General features: G+C 40.1%; 3 protein-coding genes and 2 long non-coding RNA genes across 5 annotated transcripts in view; 2 read left to right on the top strand and 3 right to left on the bottom strand.

Annotated features, from left to right (window-relative positions):
• Nucleotides 1-19: 19 nt before the first annotated feature.
• On the bottom strand, nucleotides 20-2,670 carry l(3)04053 (lethal (3) 04053). Its single transcript, XM_030390257.2, has 4 exons — nucleotides 1,557-2,670; nucleotides 712-1,502; nucleotides 430-641; nucleotides 20-358 (listed from the first exon to the last, which is right to left on the bottom strand). The coding sequence occupies exons 1-4, from the start codon at nucleotides 2,389-2,391 to the stop codon at nucleotides 241-243; spliced, it is 1,956 nt and encodes a 651-aa protein (XP_030246117.2). The 5' UTR covers nucleotides 2,392-2,670; the 3' UTR covers nucleotides 20-240.
• A 305-nt stretch (nucleotides 2,671-2,975) lies between these two features.
• LOC115565220 (ras-GEF domain-containing family member 1B) lies at nucleotides 2,976-9,831 on the top strand. Its single transcript, XM_030390256.2, has 5 exons — nucleotides 2,976-4,065; nucleotides 6,515-8,160; nucleotides 8,588-8,731; nucleotides 8,796-8,998; nucleotides 9,068-9,831. Exons 2-5 carry the CDS (start codon nucleotides 6,616-6,618, stop codon nucleotides 9,366-9,368), a joined length of 2,193 nt encoding a protein of 730 aa, XP_030246116.2. The 5' UTR covers nucleotides 2,976-4,065; nucleotides 6,515-6,615; the 3' UTR covers nucleotides 9,369-9,831.
• Nucleotides 9,832-10,772: 941 nt separating this feature from the next.
• SPoCk (secretory pathway calcium atpase) overlaps nucleotides 10,773-21,358 on the top strand; it is a 59,285-nt gene continuing 48,699 nt past the window's right edge. Inside the window, exons 1-2 of the mRNA XM_089259344.1 lie at nucleotides 10,773-10,952; nucleotides 11,519-11,970. Of these exons, the coding sequence (XP_089115470.1) occupies nucleotides 11,578-11,970 (393 nt within the window). The 5' untranslated portion in view covers nucleotides 10,773-10,952; nucleotides 11,519-11,577. The remainder of the gene's footprint in view (nucleotides 10,953-11,518; nucleotides 11,971-21,358) is intronic.
• Nucleotides 13,756-14,440, bottom strand: LOC108651733 (uncharacterized). Its single transcript, XR_001925559.3, has 3 exons — nucleotides 14,379-14,440; nucleotides 14,165-14,314; nucleotides 13,756-14,100 (listed from the first exon to the last, which is right to left on the bottom strand). It is a non-coding gene; the product is annotated as an uncharacterized LOC108651733 (long non-coding RNA).
• On the bottom strand, nucleotides 16,389-16,960 carry LOC149091431 (uncharacterized). Its single transcript, XR_016196679.1, has 2 exons — nucleotides 16,855-16,960; nucleotides 16,389-16,787 (listed from the first exon to the last, which is right to left on the bottom strand). It is a non-coding gene; the product is annotated as an uncharacterized LOC149091431 (long non-coding RNA).

Consider the following 21,358-nt stretch of genomic DNA (forward strand, 5'->3'; position numbering starts at 1 on the left):
GAGTTATTTGTATATAGACTTTTAATGTATATGTATATATATTTATAGCTCGATATAAAAGGTTTTTTCGGTTGCTAAAAACAAGCGCTAGGTGGAGTTGGTTGGGCGGCTTATGAATAACAAAACTGAATGAATTTCGAGTAAAAAGCACACAAACACACATACACACACAGCATCAGCATCATCTCATCATTATTATCATCATAATCATCATCAACAACTGCACCCAAATGAAAGTTTCTAATTAAAGTCGGTGTACTGATCCGAATTGGGGCTACGAGGCGTGGCTGCTGTCGCCGTCGATGGCTCCAAGCTGGCCGCCATTTGACGCAGATTATCCACGCCAGCCAACAGTTGCCTAAGAAGTGATAAAGAGAGGGAGAGAGTTTAGCTTTGCTATTGATTTCGGCAAACTTAATCATAACTGACCTCAAATTCTGCTCAGCATTGTCCGCAGCTCGCAGTAAATCGCGCGACAATTGATGCGTTCTGGACGGACGCGATGTGTTGCTGCTGCTGCTGTGGCTGCTGCCTGGCGTTATCACCGAAGCCCCACCAACAGCTGCTGCTGCTACTCCCGCAGCGCCTGCGGCACCAGCCGTTAGCTCCTCACTACTGTGTCGCAGCTCGAACAGCTCAGCCTTTAAAGGAATGCATTAAAAATATATATATATATATAAATTTCCCCTCATGGTTATCATTCATATCTACCTCCAGCTGCGCCACTTGTCGCCGCAAGCGCTGCGTATTCTGACTTTGTGCTGTGGCCGCCAACGTTTCACGTCTTCGTGCATCGCCCAAAGCCAGCAACTGCTGCTCATAGTCCTGAGCGCGCCGAGTTTGCGCATTCAGCTCCACACGCATCTCTTGCAGTTCGCGCAGCAGCCGCTCGTTCTCTTGGCGCAGCGTGCAGGACACACCGCCATCCGATTCCTGGGGCGGAGAATCTATGGAATTCGAGGGCAGCCCAATGGCCACATCCGCCATGCGCTGTGACGAATGCAGAATGGGACCGTCAGACAGAAAATCGGGCAGCATTTTAACCGTAGAGCCAGTCGCATCACCAGCGGATTGCATCGTTGAAGTGTTGGGCAGACCAGCGGTTGCCGCAGCGGGCAAGAGCAGAGCACCACCATTGCCGCCACCCATGGCGCTGCTGCAGCTGGGCGCCTCGGCAGCGCCTAAAGGCGAGTTGGGTGGCGAACTGAGATGCGCCTCCTGGCACCACGAGTCCGGTAAATGATCCTGCACAAAGTCGGGCAGAGCCGATGCGGCGCCAGCCACGTTTGACGTGTCCAGCGGCAGATCGAGCTTCATTTTGGGCGAAGCAGAAGCCAGAACCAAGCGATTCGGACGCAAAGCAGGTCGACGCCGAGGCGACGCTGCAGCAGCGGCAGCGCATGCAGCATGCGGTGGCATATCGTAGCTGGAATAGGATCGCGGCACGTAGCGCGAATTGCTGGCCGACACGTGCAAACTCGACGAAGATGAAGGAAATATATCTAAGGAAGAAAATATATTGAGAATCTTTTTCCATTCTTATGCAGACAACTCACCATCGTCGACGTGGTCATCGTACAGGCGACTATTCCGCACATGGGCTAGGCCCAAGTGTTCGTAGTCATCATCGTCATCCAGCATGATGCCACTGCGCTCCACCTCTAGTCGCAAATCAGGACGTAGCCGTGTCGAACTGGAGCTGTTGACACTTCCGCCACATGCTGCATACTCGGCCAGACTCGCCTGCGAGTCAAAGGAGCTGAACCGTGGCGAACGCTTCATCTTAGAGGCGGCGCTGCCATTCAAATCCGGCTGCATATGGCTCACGGATGCAGATTGGGGAACCTTTGGCCTGGCGCCCGTTGACGTTTGCAGTGCAGCGGTTGACGTTGAGCTTGCATTTGTGTTGTTGCTGCTGCTACTGCTGCTGCAAGCACTCGTGCCGCCCGTTGCATCAAGGGACGTGACTGTGCTGCTTGGCGCTGTAATTGTGCCGCTGCTGTTGAGAAAGTGCTTAAAGGAAAATGTTGATGTGGATGAGGAAGAAGCGGAGGCGGTGGCATTCGTGCTGTTTGTTGCACTCGCTGTTGCTGTTGCTGGTAGGGGCGCTGCGGCTGCTGTTGCTGTTGTAGCATTCATCGTCGCCGAACCAGTCGTGGCCCGTATATTTGTGTAATCACCACGACTAGAGCTGCTGGCGCTGCCATTTAGCCATAAGTCTGCCACCAGGTCGTTGACATTGTCGCTACGCGTACTTGCCGGTAGTTTGACATCGCCGCAGGCTCCGTTGCCATCACCGGTCAGGTGCTGTTGCTCCTGTGCAGCTGTGGCTGTATTGGCAGCAGCGGCAGCATCATCCGTATTGATATTGTTCCCATTGCCATTGGCCATTTAAATGTTGCAGCCACCGTTAGTCACTGAATTCCGTCGCCAGTGGTTTGAGTTAACTATGCTCTTCTTCTGCTCCTGTTGTGTATACTTCTTATGGGATTTTGTATCAGTTTTCGCTGCAAATTTAGTTAATTTGGCGTTGCATTTCTCTGCCGACTTTTCACTAAAGTTTTTGTTGCTTAGAGCTGGGCACAAACGATATTCTACATTCTTTTCTGTTATCGATGAGTCGAGACTAACGTATCGATGACTATTCTCAAATGAGCGCTAAAGAAGCAACCAGGATTCAAATTATATTTCTAATAAAAATGAAAGAAAGTATAATAAATTTTTTAAAAGTTAAGAAATTAGAAAATAGTATGTTTCTGTCTGATTTGTACTGGTCATAGTATTGTGAAATTTTAATTCATGTTGCATAAGTTCCGTTACAAATGTTAGTTTGCTACAATTGTTTATTACTCACGTCTCATCTCTATTTATGATACCTTTGTAATATTCGGAGTGACCAAGATGTGTATAAAAATACTAGCACTGACTTATATTTTTCATAGGGATTTTTCCGTTACCAGTGTACGCTTACACAGCTCTCGTGGTTTTTGTTTTGTCTTCGCACTCCTTGCCTATTGCTTCCGAGGAGAACGGCGAGTCGGGTATAAACGTTGCTAATTGGCGCAATATATGCATAATTAATGTAATAAAAAGCGAAAGGCAAACGTGAATGTTTTATGTAAATAATATAAAATAGTGAACGTGTAGTGGATAAAAATTAACACGAATCTAATAAGCAAACATAAAAATAACAAAAACAGTGCAAGGGCGGCGTAAAGAAAGTGGAAAAGAAAATTCTGCGTAGCAAACAAACCGGTCGGCGCACAACATACAAACATACATACATATACACACATGCATACAAATACATACAAAAAACGTCGTCAATATAATATCGTATGCAAAAGACGCATTTTAAACAAAACTACAAATCGTCGTGTACTCAAAAAGTAAAAACGTACGCAAATCGTACAATACATACATATAAATAACAGACTGTGTTTTATATTTGCGCTGACCAAACGAAAAACGCAAAAGGCGGCCGCCATATGCGACAGCGACTTGGACTGCTGTTCAGGCTGCGGGGGTGACAGCGCCAGCGGCGTAGCAAAGGTGGTGAGAGCAAGAGCTAAAACGACGCGACGCGACGCAAAGCAATACAACACAACGCTCACCTTTCGCGTATTGTAAATTGTTTTTGCAAACACACAAACTAACCCCTCCGACCGACCGAGCGACCGGCCGCGCTGCAGCAGCCGCATCGTCGTGTGTTCCACTTTCGATAGGCAGCGCCCCTTTTGCTACTACTATGCACACGCTGTCCTGATTTCGATGCAATAAACACAGAGAGCGAGAAAGACAGTAAGAGGAGGACCTATTAGTGGAAATGTATTTGTATTGGTGATCAGTAGCAGCATCAGCTTTCCATGCTAAGCTTACTCTCAGGAGTAAAAGTCGAAAGAGCGCAGAGACCAATTGATGACAATGTATTAGTGATCAGGAGCAGCTAAATATACTCTTTCGAGCTCTCCTCTGTGTGCGTGTGTGCAAAATTATAATTAATTAATAAAAGAGCGCATTTTAAATAAAATGCAACGGAGCTGCTTCAGCGACTGCAGCAGGCAGGTAAGTTCCAATTAGGACTCGGCTAAACTTAAGTACCTATCCATTCATCCTTCCATCCATGCATCCATGCATCCAGTCGTGACTCTCTTTTATTTTATATTATTTTTTTTTTCTGTGGGGTTGTTTCATTCTCTTCTATTCAACTTGGCAGCAGCCGCCTGGCCACGGCCCCATTTATTGACTTGTCTACATTTCTTCTTCGCCTTCTGCTGCGGCTGCTGCTGCTGCTGCTGCTGTGTCTGTCATTGCCGTTGCCCGTCCCTTTCCACTGTTCCGCTTTTGTATACAAATTATGGTGCGCTTTGCTTTGCCTGTTGTTGTTCTTGTTTTTACAGTTGTTGTTGTTTTAAGCTTTTATGGCATTCGCTGCTGCGTCGTGCATTCCACTCATTTGTTGTTTTTATACACACACACATATATATATGTACATATATGCACATATAGTGTAAACGTTATAAATATAGATTTTAATTTGCTTCTACCGCATTCGAAATTGATTTCTGTTTTGGCCCACAAGCTAATAATTGCCCCTTGCCCTTGCAAGACGCCAAGAAAAGTGAAAATTGAACTGTGCCGAGGTGGGTGGGTGGCTTTTGGAATGGATGGTGGGGTGTATATGTCTTGGTGCTTATATTCTTTTGCACCTTTGGCCCAACCTTGTGGCGTCTTCTTTTGGCTGGTAATTCAATTAACATATAGCTTCATCCGTCGCCCACAATCCCCATCCGCCGTAACCCTTCAGAACAATTTGTTGACCTATTTTCGCTGTAGTTTCGTTCTTTTATTTCTTGTGTTTTTGGTGCTCTTTGGTTATTGTGCTGTTAATTAATATTAGTAATTCTCTTGTTTTCCCTTGCCTTCTAATTCGTTCAGTTTGATAAGCAGCTGGAAATTAAAAGTTTATACTACACGAAGCATTATGGTTTCATTATCTTTTCTTTGGATTGGCCGCCGCTCTTAGGCGAGTCATAATTTGCGGGGGAGTGGGTGAAGGTGGAAAGGTGTTTTCGTTTAATACCCTATATTTTTATGGTAAATGTGTGTGAAGAAGGTAGATTGATTTGATGGTAGGGTTTGTAAAAAGCTAAAGATGGATTGAGAGTTTTATCTTACATAGAGTACATAAATATCTTTAAAAAAACATATATATTATCTGTGCATATTTTAGACAAAATGTAGGCCGAAGTGGATATAGATACATTTTTATTTTAAGCCTAGTTTATTGTTATTGTTTATTGTTATAAACCCATTAACTTTTTTAAATTCAAATACAGATCCTCAAAATCAATATGCATTTATATATATCACATCGAATTTTAATTTAATTTAATCGTTATTTATTATAATTGAAGGTATTTGCAAGTCGTCTATTTGAACTGGTTTTCTTAGAGCTGCTGTCTTTGTGTGGGTTGTGCTTACGTGATTAAGTGTCGCATTCAGCAATCAATAGCCAACATTTACGAGTTATTTTCTATTTTCTATGAATTGCTTTCGAGCGACACTTTTCCAGTTTTCACTATAACGTTTTGACGTGTTTTTTATATACATACATATACATACATATATTTATATGCAGCCTCGACCGTGTGTTCTTTACAAATTGTCTTACTTTTTAATGTGCATCTTGCTGTCTCGCTCTTTCTTGGCTTAGTCTAGCTTTTCTCGGCGCTTTTCACAAGTAGAACTTGTAGTTTTCTTTTATGTTATTGGAAGATATTTTATAGTGCTTTAATGAACTTTGATTTGTCTATAAAATGTGAGTAAAACTCGCTCGATATTTTATTGATCTATATACATATGACATAATATAAATACATATATGTATGTGATACAGCTGGTATAAAAACCATGATTCAGTAAGAGCGCTGTTAAGCTCTGAATCATCATGTAGCTTTTGACCTATTTAGTTTAAACTAGAGTTTACTTAGAATGTATAAGATATAAGAGCTTATAAGCAAATCAAAGTACACTAAAGCCTTTTAGAAATAATCTTATATGAAGGTCATGATTCTGTAAAATCTAAAGAATAACAGATTTAAATTATACGAAACATTTGCTTTTGGTTTTATTAAACTGTATTATATTAAAGACTTTAAGCAATAAATTATATCTTCAACGGCTTTGGACCATTTAAAATTGCCTTGAATTTAAGAATGTGGCAGAAAGAGAAAGAGATTAGTGAAAAGGGTTAAAATTACAGTCCACACCTTTTGCGCCTGGTCTGGCCTTTCGCTTTGACAGTTGGCTAATTGCTAAGGACTATTAACTGTTCAGGTATTCGTTTGTCATTTGCCAATTGCCAATTCCAATTCCAATTTGCTGTCATTTTGTTGTCTATTCCTTTCTATGGATTCCTACACAATATCCCCTATTCCTATTGGAAACGTGTCCAACTGAGTGCGCTTTCTTATTGGAATAATAGCTAATTCTGCATTCTGTATTTCTACAGCTCTGGACGCTGCCAGCGAAGGCGGCGCATGCATAGGAGAGTCGCCTGGCAGTCAGCAGTGGAAGCAGAGACAGAGAGCGGCAGACAGCGTCGGGATTCAAATGTCGTCGAGCAACGGCGGCATCAATAGTGCCACAAATGGCCGCAGTGGCAGCACTGGCAGCGCCAACATCAATCTCAATCTCAAGCCCAAAGCGGGCGCAACAATCGCAGCAGCAACAACGACGACAACGACACACAAGACTTTGCCGGACCTGAAGACGCAGCGGAGCAACAGCAGCGCCGGCAGCGGCATCGGCATTGTGGCCAAAACCTTGGCCACCCACCGACGGGACAGCTCGCACGTGGAGAAATCGCAGCTGCCGGAGCGGCCGCTCAGCTATGGACCGCCGCAGCAGAGCAAACCCGTGGCCCTCAGCAAGGAGCCGAAGGAGGGGCATCTGGTGTACTGCGAGGGCAAGCTGCACTCCGGCACACTGCAGTCCCTCATCCTGCACATGGTGCCCACGCACGACTACTATCCGGAGCACAATTTTCTGTTTGCCTTTCTGTTGAGCGGACGCCTGTTCATTCGGCCGTACGAGCTGCTCGCCCAGATCTCCAGCAACTGGGAGCTGCAGCAGCAGCCGTCGGGAGATGTGGTGGACGAGGCTGTTGCCCAGCCGCCGTCGTTGCCGCTGCACTTGAACTCTGCCTCGCCGCTGACACAGCGCAAGGGATCGGCCGCAGCTGGAGCAGCGGCTGGACAGGGGCCGGGGCCGGGGCAGGAGCTGGAGTTGGAGCCAAAGCCACAGCAGCGAACTTTGACGCAGCGATCGGCGCAGCATTGCATACGCTTGCTCTCCGAATGGATTGAGATCTTTCCGTATGACTTTCGGGATGAGCGCCTGATGCAGCAGGTGCGCATCTTGGCCAGAAAATGTGTCTACATTGACAACTCGCTGGGCAAGCAGGTGTCGCGCATCCTGCAGCTGCTCGTTGCGCGTCTGAAGGATCTGGAGCAGTACGAGGAATTTCTGCAGCTGCTCAACAACGAGGCCATCGAACAGCAGTCGCACCAGCACCAGCAGCAACAGTCACAGCAACAGATGCACCATCAGCATCAGCTGCATCATCATCATCAGCATCATCTACACTTGCATAATCCGTTTCAAACGTTTCTAGGCAGCTCCCATACATCATCGTCGGGCAGTGGCCACACCACGAACGGTTTATCGACGAGCGGTGGCGGCAGCGGCGGCGGCGGCGGCGGCGGCTCGGCCAGCAGCAGCGGCAACTCGACTAACAGCGGCAGCAACTCCGCCTCGAGCACTCCGCAGCCCGACGAGGTGTTCGGCATCATGGACTTGTGCCCCAGCTGTGAGCATTTGGCGCATCAGCTAACGGCCATCGAGTTGGAGCGTCTGTCGCACATTGGACCCGAGGAGTTTGTACAGGCCTTTGCCAAGGATTATCAGCAGCAGCAAGCCAAGGGCACGGCCATCGGAATGGGCATGGGCATGGGCATGGGCAGCACAATCACAGCTTCAAATGATGCGACGTCGGGCAGCTCCTCATTGAATGATATGAAGAAGACACGCAATTTGGAATCGTATGTTCAATGGTTCAATCGTCTCAGCTATTTGACGGCCAGCGAAATTGTTAAGGTGGGTGGCGTGGGTGGCCTCTGGTTACTGGGTGGGGGTGGGGGAGATTAGGGAGTGCTTAAAATGATTGGATGCGCTGCTGGCAGGGGATGAAAATGTAAATGAAAATGATGCCCGGCCATAAACGTATGGAATTATGTTTGCCCAGCGCAAAGCCATAAAAATGAAATTCAATTGCAAAAAGGCTGAAAACGTAATAGTAAAAGAAAGAAATATGTGAAAATCAATAGGGATTTCTTTGTAAAAAGCTAAGATGTTGGAGTGGTAAAAAAAGTATATTTAAATGAATTACAATGCATTAGAATTAGCTTAGATATGACATAGAATAGAGTGGACAGCCTTTCTATGCGATTTTCATTTAGATTTCAACTAGTTCTTCTTCATGTACCTTCGATTACATCTAATGTTTATTCCTTTACTTTCACAGTATCCGAAGAAGAAGCAGCGCGTGCGTATTATCGAATACTGGATTGAGACGGCACGCGAGTGCTTCAACATTGGCAACTTCAACAGTCTGATGGCCATTATAGCTGGCCTAAATCTCGCGCCCATTGGTCGACTTAAAAAGACGGCAAGTTCTTGAAGCATTACAAACTGCATGCGGCACATGTCTAACTCGTTTTCTCCTCTTGCAGTGGTCTAAAGTGCAATCGGCAAAATTCTCCGTGCTGGAACATCAAATGGATCCAACATCGAATTTCAACAGTTATCGCTCGACGCTTAAAGCAGCTATGTGGCGCTCCGAGGGCGCCACAGAGGAACGCGAACGCATAATCATTCCATTTTTTAGTTTATTTGTTAAGGATTTATACTTTTTGAACGAAGGCTGCTCGAATCGGTAATTAGCTTAGGCTTAATTAACGAAAAGAGAAATCGAATTATCTATTCTCTTTCATTTCGCTTGCAGTTTGCCAAACAATCATATCAACTTTGAGAAATGCTCACAACTCGCCAAACAAGTGATGGAGTTCAATGAATGGAAGAAAGTCATTTGTCCATTTGAGAAATTGCCGAATGTAATTGCCTACCTGCAGCATAATGCGGTGCTCAATGAGAATACGCTCGCGATTGCATCGTTTGAGTGTGAGCCGCCCGAGAATACTGAGGAGAAGGATCGCTACAAAACTGTGAAAGCCGAAACGAAGCAACAATTGATGCAACAATTGCAGGAACAACAACAGCAACAGCAACAACAACACCAGCAATAGTTGTCTCTTAGCTATTTAGACTTTACACAGACTTAATTTAAGTTACGCTTAAGCGCTTGCCATGTTTTACTTTTTTTTTGTAAACTTACTTTTTACATAAGTCGATTATAAATTTTAAGACGAGAAAGTTGAGAATTGTTTAGGCTAAGCTCAGCAATTAGTTCAGACAAGACGCATGCGCTGCTGCCCCTTTTTAAGCTGGCTAATGACTTTTAAAGTCAGTAGTTGCCTTAGCACTATAACGAAGCAACGATCTAAACATCCCTAAATCTATATTGTACAATTAACTGACTTTTGGAAACGATCTAACTTAAACATTTCTCTCACCCTAACTGATTTCATTTCCATTATCCAACTGATGTGGCGCATGTGCCATAAAAAAAAAAAACGAAATATATTTTATGAAACGCGAAGCATCTCCAGAATGTTGCCAGTAATTAATTATTAATTAATTAAACTAAGCGAGCATTACAAATTAAGCAGATAAAGCGAAGCGAAACGAAATGAATGTATGTACTTAAAGCATTTAATTGCCGCAACTTATTTATATTCTATATTTAATTTCAATTCATGTAATATTTGAAGGGAAAACAAATCATATTTATGTCATATTATATATATATATACACATATATATATTATGTCGATAATTTATTTTGACCACATTTGACAAATTTGCGTGTATGCGTGTTACTTTGTAAGTGAACAGTATTTATATTTATATATTTACACAATTTTATAGCTAAATTAAATCAGTTTTTAATATATATTCGATATTCGATTCATTCGACGACGCTTTTGTCTTTGAAGCTTCAACATTTATTAACAATTAGCCATGCAGCACACATAATTCACACAAAACAAACAAACAAATGTTTTCTATATACATATAAGAGTAACAGCAACAACAAAAACAAAAAGTACACCTTGTGGTAGCTACAATGATGCTTATCCTTTTTAAGAATTAATTTTTATTCAAGGAAACTACAAATACAATATATAAGCATACAAACTTATATGATTCAAACGAAAACAAAAATACAAAAAAAAATTATATATATTATGGTATGTGTATGGATATCTCTACGATATTAACTATAAAGGGACTAAATCGACAAAACAAAATCCAACATATTCGATAAAAAAAAATGCTTTGAATAAATCAACTGATCAAAAACCATTCTCATAATACAAATGTGTTTTAATTTATTAATAATCAAATATATTCAGCTAACTTATTTACGTTCAAATTTGAAATAGCGTTGCGGTGCATTTTTGGCATGCTACATGACAAAAGCTGCCTGCTAGGCGCACAACAATTACGATAAACAGCGCTGCCAGATGTGATAAAATGTGACTCGATAACTTTTTACCCCAAATACAGCCCCTACACCATATATGCACGCACACAAACGAATCGCACACAGTGACAGACATAAGGGAATAGCGGCATCGGCATCGGCATTGGCGCTGTGCTTTATACGCGACGCGATTTTGTGGCGTGCAGACGTCTTGTCGGTGAAAAGTAAATGAAAATTGAAGTCGGAAAAGCGCATACAACAATCTAATTGGAAATTGAACCGAGTACTAAAGTGCATCAAATTGAATTTCAATCGCGAAGTTGCTTGACTGCTTGATTGTGTGCATGTAATGTGTGACTGTGTGTGTGAAAGAGAGCGTGTTTGACATTGTAAAGTGCAATTGCAATTTGATGAGTAATTGCGTGCGTGTGTGTGCGTTTGTTTGTTTGTGTTAATTACGTAGCAAGAGAGAGGTGAAAGGGTGCCGCCAAGGTTTCTCCAACAAGCAGAGCAGGACGATTGTGTTGTGTAGTCAACGAGTTGCGCCCAATTTGTTGCATTGGAGTGCAGCTAAAACAAGAACCTGTTGTTGTTGTTGTTATCGCTCGTAGTGGGGCAAAAACAAAGAGAACACAGCGACAAGACGGAAAAATCGATTGTGCTCATTTTTGTTTTGGTTCATGTTCATATTGGCAAATATGTGTGTGAGTGTGCTTGAGTGTGTTTGCCCGTACGTGTGAATGTGGGAGTGTGTGTGTGTGTGTTTGTAAAATAGCAACGAAAGCAACGCGCGAACTGCAACAATAACAAATCAAGACGATAACCCGATAACAGTGTCCTTTCTCGTAGGACATTAACTGCACATGGCATGACTCATGCAACGCAGCCCATACAAATAAACAGCAACAATGAAAAATAATCAAAAGTATGCAAAATTGCCCCAAGATTTGGATCTGAGCTTTCAAAGTGATTTAGATTTGCTGCCGGACACAGCGGCCGATATCGATGTCGATGAGTTTAATTTGAGTGGCACGCCACCTGCTGGTTTAGTACTAAACGACGACGACGACGACGTCGACGCCGGCGCTGACGACGACGACGAAGACGACGAAATTGTTATTGCAGCGCAGGTATTGGGTGGCGGCGGCGGCGGCGGCGACAGCAGCGGTGGCGGCAGCGGCGGCGGACTGCGTCTGGCCACACGTAAGCAGCGCAAACAGCGCAAGCAACAGCAAGTGGAGCAGCGGCTGTACAACAACAAGAACAAGATCTGCGGACTCGGCAGTGATAGTGTTATCGAGGTAAGTCCACAACAATTATCGATATTCGTAATCAGCAAGTTTTGATCAGCGATCAAATTTGGCACAAAGTAAATTGTCAAGGGACACAAACGACGTTTGTGATGTAGAATAATAATTAAATTTTACGCAAGCTAGTCCATTAAAATATCCGCTTTTGATACAATGAAATGTACACAAAAGCAAATTGCTTTTACAAATCACAATAGGAAATCTAAAGAAAAATACGAAAAATCGACAATGTTAAACGGCAAGAAAATCGATAAGACAACAAAGAATGAAATATTCAGGCATTTGTAAGTAAGCGCACCTGAACCAAGAGTTCAGAAGTCGTTGCTATTGTTTAAATAGTTAGTCAAACAAAGGTAAAGCGTTGCCAGACTTTAGCAATTCAAAGGGAAATCACGTTTAATGCGCTGATGTTAATGGATTTATGTTGTTCCCCAAGTCGTTTGACGGCGAGGCAAAAGTGTAATGACATCTACTTAAAATGTTTTTGTGAGGTCCACGGTTTTTACGTGTGCGTGGACATTTTGGGTGGCTGGGCTGATGGGCTGGTGGGCTGGTGGGCTGGTGGGCTGCTTGGTTGGTTGGCCATGCGCTGAGGTTTATATAAGTTGGCTTTCACGCCGCTTATCTTTAAAGCAGGTTGCATACACTGAGAGAATTGTATGTAAACTCAATTGATTACTAATTCGTGGGTAACTAACTGTAGAATAATTTAAACTTGGGCTTAGTAAACCTTAATCTAGCTAGTTTTTGTTATACAACAAATATATAAAATATTCAATAGGTAGCTCGGCCTATTTAGCTTTAGTTTTCTTACAGTGTAATCTGAAAATCAATAAGCATAGCTATCTATTATTCATTTACCCAAGTCTTAGCTATATACATAACTTATGGACGACGTTTGTGCGTACTTAATGACAAGGCATTCACACCTGGCCATTAACTTAATATGTATGTGTATATTTACCTTAATGTCAGCCTATGAATATACTTCTAGCGCAGCTTAGCTTTTCTCCACACACAAACGCACGCACACATTTACACAGCTCAATCAATAATGCGTCAAGCCCATGTCAATCATAGCAGATGTGAGTATACATTGCATTTTAAAATTCAGTTCAACCTACCCCATAATGGGAAAACGCCGGAAAAGTGTGGCACGTGTGTGTGTTTTGTGGCGCTATCTAGCGGACGGGATTGTCACTATGAGGTGTATGCAGATAAAGCTTAACCTGGGCTTGGAATAGATTTGGGTTATTTCCTGCATAGAAGTGAGCCTTATAGATGAGAAATTCAAATTGTGGAGATTATACATGTATATTGTGAGCATATTAATTATGTATGCTTCAATAATATTAGAGGTAAGGTTAGGTTTTTCTAGATGTTAACATTTTGCAAATATATTTCAGCATTCCAATGCACAAGCCTTGAAGAAAAATAATTCCTGAGCATAGATTCTTAAGCATTGATTCTTAAGGGGGTTTATTTAACAACTCCTTTACCATTTCCAATTATAGCATAATCAATTTCTCTATGCATGTTCGTATGACTTATAGCCAAACACTGCCAAAATGTGTGAGGGGTAGAAAATCCTTTGATAAGCCTCTCAGCCCCAATGCAGATTATTTGTATTTTTGCATTGTGTGTTCGAATCATGCGAAAAACACTGTTAGAGGATTACGCAGTAGATATACATAGATACATACCTATACATATATACATACACACTTATATACGTGCATATGCGTGCATTCAATTAGTGGTAATATAGATCAGATATTTATTTGTTTTGCATTAAGCTTTATTTTATTGGACATTCAGTGTGGAAAATTCGTTATTCGGTCCTCAAAAGTTTCGCTCTAATAGCCTTAACGCTTAATTAAGCACATAAGCCTAATGGAAAACGATTTAAATGACTCATTTGGCTGCATTCATTTCCATTTCGATTAATAAACTGTTTATTTACTCTATGTAGAGAGTTCCGATCCTGTTGACATTTCTAGGCACTAAATATACAATAAATAAATAGAGGGTTTTTGAAATTTTACATCTAGTAAATGATTCGTCCAGCTTTGTAATCCTTCCAGCATTTACTCCAATGCGGACAGTCGGGCATTCGAAAACCTATTAAATGAGCGCATATTAGTTTTACCAATTGATGTACCATCATAATATCCATTGAACTTACCGCTGGCCAGTGCAATCGAGGCGATTATTAAAAATAATGCGACTTTAATCTTCATTCTGCTTAAGTTTTCCGACTAACTTCAACTGCAGCTCGAGCTGCGAATGATTTTCATTTTATATGCACATTCTTTACAGCGCATTTATTTGTAATCTACATGAAATAGTATATATTATATATTTGTACTTGGTATATATTAATATATGTTTATGTATACCTTATATATACGAGTAGCTTATCGCTTTGGCGTCTGTCGGAAACCCTTGGACACAGTTTTATATACACTTACTATGGGCAGTTTTTTTTTTATAGTTGAAGCATTGATTTATGGTAATTAAATAAATAAATAGTATAGAAAATACACAAAAAAATAAATAGGAAAAAAAATATTTGGAGGATAGAATCGTTCTAGGAAAAATCTTGGCAGAATTTATATTATATTATATTATATTATTTCACATATGAATCAGCTTTAGGCAATAAATTTGTTTTTGGTATATACAAAATATTTTTGGATAAAATATAAGATTACTTAATGATCATATATTTTCTTATATATATCAGAACTAAAATTACTATATATTTATACATAGTTCACAAACAACTATTAGATTTCGTTCTTTGCTCTCTGTATATTCAATCTCTCTTGCTTTAATCAAGCCCGTGGTTCGTTTACTTTTGCTTGGGTTTCGTTCGGCTAAACTCTTTCCTTATATATATTCCATTCTTATACATCTAATGTACAAGAACTTAGTTGATACGACAGCAATTCTAAATTGTTTCATTTATATTTAATTTAAAATTCTTTAAATATATTATATCACAAAAGCGTATTACATGTTCGTTACTATAAAAAATTAAATGCACCTTAATGGGATTTTTATTAATTTATTGTTAAACAAATTTGTTGTAAAATGAAAGATTATATATATGTATGTACGTTACATATATATATATTAATGTGTATTGATAAGACATATATAAAAAATATATATGTATATACATACATATTATTGTGTAGGTGTTGTGAAATTGGAATTAATATTTCCACTTTGGCGTTTGTTGTCAATGGGAATATTTTCATAGTTCGTTTGCAATATTTTCCTATCGCAGCAGTTAGAAACAGCGCAGTTGAGTCAACTTGATCAAGACTGATGCTTGACCTACCTAATTAATTGTAGCGTGTTTTTTCTGCACATAAAAAAAGTATTTTATTAAAGATGAACTTGAACTTTGTAATTTCCCCAAAAAAACAATTTGAAATATCAAATTTATACATATTTGCTGTAGATGATCATAATTTGAGTAGGGTAATATTTGATAGACTATTATTATATATTACTAATAATAATAGTTTACTTTTATATATAATTGTATTATATATAATGCTACATCAAATTTCATCACTCTAGGCAATATTGCGTATATAAATTTATATTTCAATTTTAAGCCCAATGTGAAATTTGCGGCTGCTTCTATACAAATATCATGTTATGGCAATATTTGCATCTCTGTGCCTTAAATTCCACATCTGTAGAAAGCGAACTCCCTCAGAAACTGGAGCAAACTCGGTTTCTCTATTTGCATTCCTATCTCAGTAGGCGCTTTAAATATCTTGCTTTATGGCACTATTTGCCACCTTGTCCCTGTTCTCATTTGCTTTGTGCGAGTATATACTCGTGCGTGGACATTGGTGTGTGTGTGAGTGTGTGTGTGTGTGAACTAACCAATTAATTTATGCTTTGGCCCTTGGCTCAAATGTGGCTCGCATCAAGTGCGGCTCATTATGAATGAGAGAGCGCCTCGGCTAAACCGGCTGCAATCTAACCTACATTCTGGGCATTTTGGTCTGCAATGTTGTTGTCCTCGTTGTAGCTGGCACGTTGCATGTTCCGGCTGCCACAACACGCATACGCCCTGCCCTGTGCAACGCCGTGCGGCGGACTACGTGCTGGGCCTCCACTGGGGCGCTCCACTGGCCGTTCGCTCGTTCGGCTTCAGCTTCAGCTTCAGCTACAGCTTTAGCTTCCCTTTTGTTTGTTTATTTTAGTAAACACAATGCAAAAACAACATCAACAGCAGCAGTAGCAGCAGCAGCAGCAGTAGCATACAAAAGGGGCGTGGCAAGTGCTTTCTGTGGCGTTTACCAATGGGCGTGAGTTGGGGGCGTGGCGCGTCGGCATTGTGCTGTCGCCTCTCGCCTTTGCGAGCCGTTTGGGCTTTTGTCTTTTTGCTTTCCTCCTTTTTTTTTTTGGCATTTGTGACATGCAAAATAAATGCAGCAAACGCTTTGTGCCACATGAATTTATAATGCTTGGAGCGGAGGATATTTATCAACCGGTCTTATAGCTAACGGTACAGCAGCGCCCAGCTACGTGTGGCCTGCTCTGCTCTGCTCTGCATTTAAGCGCATTACGCAAACTAACATATAATAATATCATCGCTATATAATGTGCATTATTCCAAGGGCCTGGAGTGTGAGGGCGACGCGACGCGACGTGTCGACACTAATTAACACTAAAACACGCCATAGCCAAAGCCAAAGCAACGGAGAGACAATAAAGTGCTACAGCGTCTTCTGCTCAGTGTTTTAATAGAATTTGCATAGCCTGAAAGGATGTTAATTCTGTAAGCGAAGCAGAGCAAAGATTTTCGATATACATACATACATATATATGACTAGAAGTATATACCTTTTGACATCCTTATAATCTATATATACAAAACTGTATTATGATAAGCGCATTTTATTACGCTCTGGCTGTGCAGCAGTAAACTTATTTATAATCTGCCTTGAAACTGTATGGAATAAGATCTAAAAATAAACTGAAATAGGAATATTTATTTACATACATATGATTAACGATAAATGTCACAAAGTACTAGAAGTTAGTGAGGCGAAGTTAGTTAGCGAATGGGAAATCAGAACTTCCTCTAAGTATTACTTCTATGTGTTCCTTCCAAGAATTTTGCAATGGCTTTACTCTGAGTCTTTTCAATAAAGTATTTCCATCAAGCCTGCCCAGTAAAGTCTTTCCTCCAAGAATTTCCTCCAGGTATTTTCTCTAAGTATTTCCTCCAAGTATTTCCTCTAAGTATTTACTCTAAGAATTTCCTCTAAGTACTTCCTCTAAGTATTTCTTCTAAGTATTTCCTCTAAGTAGTTCCTCTAAGAATTTTCTAGAAGTATTTCCTCTTTAATGCTCAGCTGGACGCTCACTTCCCACAGAATTCACTTCACTTCACTTTACTGCACTGCACGATTGACCCCCACCAGGCCTGGGCGACTGAAGAAATGCTGCAGCTGCTGCCCTTTATATAGGGCGAGTTTCAACGAAGTCCTCTCTTGCACTCAGCGACTGAATCGTGCTCAGATGTCGAAAGCCCAACGACAGGTCGTTGCAGACGATCTCTGAGTGACCAATGGGAGCACTCTCTGCTGCTTCGTTTTACTCGAATATAAATACCAAATGAGGGCTGCTGCATATACAACATACATACATACATATATAGACAACAGTGAGTGATCTTGTGTATTCCCTCGAAAGGCTCCGAAGTTGTCTCTCTACTTATTGTTTTGTATTAAATTATTTATTATATTTGATTTATTATCATCCGCAAACTCTTTTGTTTGTTAAAATATTTGCAAAATTTAAATCTAGTTAAAGTTTGCAGTTGTAAAATTTATTCGCCTGTGACTTTGGCAAACATAATTTGCACTTTTAATTGTTAATAAAAAAAACACAAAAAAAAATGAAGAAGAAGAATCATAGCAAAAAGGCAATCGTCCGCCAGTTGGCCAAATTGTTAACTAGTCGCTCGCATCCTGCAGGCGTTGAGCAAAAGTTTGTTTCACAATTTTCATGTTCTATTTGTTTGCTAACTTTCCCCCGTCAAACTTTCCTCTCCCCCCACTCCTCCTCCTCTTCTGCTGGCTGTTGCTGTTGCTGCATGTGTTGCAATTGTTGTCGCACAATTGTGATGTGCGAAATTTGCATTTTATTTCACGGCTTATTATAATGTTGCCACGCCTTTTTGCCATAATCACAGAAGTTACGCACATGTGTGTGTGTGAAAAGCTTTTTGGCGTTTTTCACTCTAGTTTTTGATTCGATTTTAAATACATTTGCCTCGCATTGCAGTCGAAACTTTGTTTTCATATATTTATCTCGCTTTTTATTCAGTTTTCAGTTGGATAAAAGTTATGTTCAAATGATATAACATTGTTTCAAGTGTGTTTTGTGTATAGCTCTATAGATCTGTTTTTGCTGTTGTTTAATCAGAGTATTACGCATTTATGTAGTTTAAGAACTCTTTCATAAATTTCCATCTCATCATCTGACAATTCCTAGTTCTTACACCTTTTTAATTAAATTCTAATACGCCCACAACTATTATGCTATCCAGTTTGCTCAGCTCACCAGTTTGGCTTAACAATTTAACAAATTGAAATAATTGGGCGCAAAATGCCAAAGAACCCAAAAGAGCACAAAAGCCACTAAATGTCGGTTAGAAAAACCACATAGAAATAACCCAACGCGCACCACAGAGGAGTTCACAAAAAAGTTTACTTACCCAACGCTAGATACCCTGCAATTTCGTTGTTTGCATAGGGAAACATAATTTAGCAACTGTTACTTATTCTTGCGAGCATTAATCATACTTCGCTTGGCTATATTTTTTCTTGCTGGGTATAAAACTGTAAGGGAGAGAGCCAAAAAGCCAAGGCCAACAATTTTGTTAACATTTTGCATGGAATCAGAGTTCAAAGGAATGGCAAGAGGTTCCTGCTGCCAGCTGAATGGAGTGGCGAGGGGTTCGAGAATGTGGCGCTTGGAATTTGCCAACTCTTCCGCTGGCGACCGGCAACCGGCAACCGGGCGTATACATGCTAATGCCGGCAACATGGCGTATACGTGTTAATGTCTGCTTAATGCCAACATAATTAGCATAATATTTAACATTATAACTGTGACGCTGACTGTCCAATTAAAGGGAGCCAAAAGGTCTTTAAACCAAATTTTGTCTGCAGTCGGCAACAGCAGCTGCCGCATCAATGGCGCCACAGGCCAATGACAGTTATGAGAACAATGTGTGTGCGTGTGTGTGTGTGTATGATTCATGGATAGTTGTTGAGCTGAGCTCCATGTGCCATCATAAACAATACAATCAACAGGAAGTGAGCACAACGAGTCGACAGGAGCAGCGGCAACAGAGCCGAAAGGCAAAAACTTCCGTTCGTAAAAGAAGCCAAAAAATAAAAGGAGTATGGAAGGAATATGTAAAGGACTAAGCACGGCAGGAGTTGTTCCTGTTGCCTTCGGTGCTGCCTTTGCCTTTGCCTTTGCCACTGCCATTGGCTTCAGCTTTAGCTTTGCCTTTGCCTTTGCCTTGTAAACATGCAAAAATTGTCGATTGGAAAGTAAGAGCAGCAAGCGGCGCTACTGAAGCAGCAGGCAACTCATATAACGATGTGGCAAGCAGGGACTGGCAACCATATAACAAACAACAGCAACAACAACAGCAGCAGCAGCAGCAGCAGGAACAGCCACATACTACAACAAGTGGCAAATCTGCTCTAAAAGAGCCCGCGGGAACAGACTTTGCCCCCCAGATGGGTTTCTTTTTTTTGGGGGGGGCACCGAAGCTTTGTTGTGACATTCTCTGGTTTCTCTATAGCCCTCAGCTATGCGCGCAAATGGGGTTGATAGAACTTGTGTGTATGGATTTTTACAATTTATTAGAGTGTATTTATACAGAGAGCTGGAGTAAATAAAATATTTGAAAATTCTAGATTCTATAAACATCATTTAAAAATCTTTTATTTAATTTTTATTTACATAAAAAAAATTTATATAAAATGTAATATATAATAAATATTTAAAATTACTTAAGAAAATTACAAAACATTATTTTTAAATTTTATAAAATACTTAATAGCAAAAAAGAAAACAAAGTTTATTTATAAAAGTATTTGAAAAACATTAAAATAATTTTTAAGCATTTTAAAATATGTAAAAATATATTTTTTAATTTAAAAAATATATTACTTAATTAAATTATAAATATATAAATTATTATTGTATATAATAAAAAGCAAATATAAAAATTATAAATAAATTAATTATTATTGTATATAATAATAAATTAATAAAATAATTAAAATGTATACTTATTAAATTGTTATATATATATAAATTATTATTGCAATTAGCTTTTAGTTTTTAGTTTGTTGTTCGATTTCCTCAATAATATTTTCAGTCAAGTAATTTTTATTTGATCAATATTTATTCAAGTGTAAATCACACAGTTATTTTTCTGTTCGTAAAGCAGGGTATCTGCCAATCGACTTAATCAATTTGTACTTTTTTGTAATCGCAACCTAAAAGCATATGCATCTGCTCTGTTTTTTCAGTGTTTTACAATTTTTTGTGTGTGTGACACAGACATTTCGAACAAATTTAATTTTTCACCTTTTTTGCGTGAAACTTGAAAAACTTTTGTTGCCTACTTAAAAATGCGAGTAAATATAAAATCGGTGCACACACACACAAACATAGGTATTATGTTAAAAAATGCTGGATTTATTTAAGAGGAAATGCACGGCAAATAAAATAAATTCAACATTTGCATATATTAACAAAAACACAAAGCTCTATAAATGTTGTTTTTATAAAGCGCACTCAGATTTAACTTGAGCGTTTTTATTTTATTTTTGCGTAAATATTCGATTTTGTATTTAACGTAAGAATGAATAAATGGATAGATTTATAAATATTTATACACACTTCAAGCGACACTTTCTTTTAATGCTTAAATAATTTTTTGTGTATTTGGCAAAATGTGTTTGTTTTTAAATAATATTTGATATATCAGATATTATTTGTTAATATCTATATTTAACGGAGTTCCACTACTTTATGAAAATTAAAGAAATCGCCCTCCCCCTTCTCCTCCTTTCGCTTCGGTCTTGGCTTGAGTGCCCTGAGTTGACCTGCTCATCTGACTCTCGCTTTTTGCACAATTTAGGGAGTAATATCATCATAATTTAGGAAGGAATACGAGCGACGTAACGCATAGCTACTCAGCGAAGGGAACTCTCGCATTTATACAGAAAGTCTCGGGGAAAAGACCCAGAGCGCTCTAACTCGTTGAAGAACCGAAGTAATCTATTGTACTCTGTGTTTCTTCAGCAGA

Source organism: Drosophila navojoa, chromosome 4 (genome assembly GCF_054131105.1).
Source record: "Drosophila navojoa isolate 15081-1374.11 chromosome 4, UAZ_NAV_1.0, whole genome shotgun sequence".
Classification (NCBI taxonomy): Eukaryota; Metazoa; Arthropoda; class Insecta; order Diptera; family Drosophilidae; genus Drosophila; species Drosophila navojoa.

What these genes read in the sequence shown, in the direction of transcription:
- LOC115565220 (XM_030390256.2), top strand. Translation starts at nt 6,616, where the DNA reads ATGTCGTCGAGCAACGGCGGCATCAATAGTGCCACAAATGGCCGCAGT. An exon ending in TTGGTCGACTTAAAAAGACG is followed by an intron (nt 8,732 to 8,795) that starts GCAAGTTCTTGA and finishes CTCCTCTTGCAG; the next exon opens with TGGTCTAAAGTGCAATCGGC. An exon ending in AACGAAGGCTGCTCGAATCG is followed by an intron (nt 8,999 to 9,067) that starts GTAATTAGCTTA and finishes TTTCGCTTGCAG; the next exon opens with TTTGCCAAACAATCATATCA.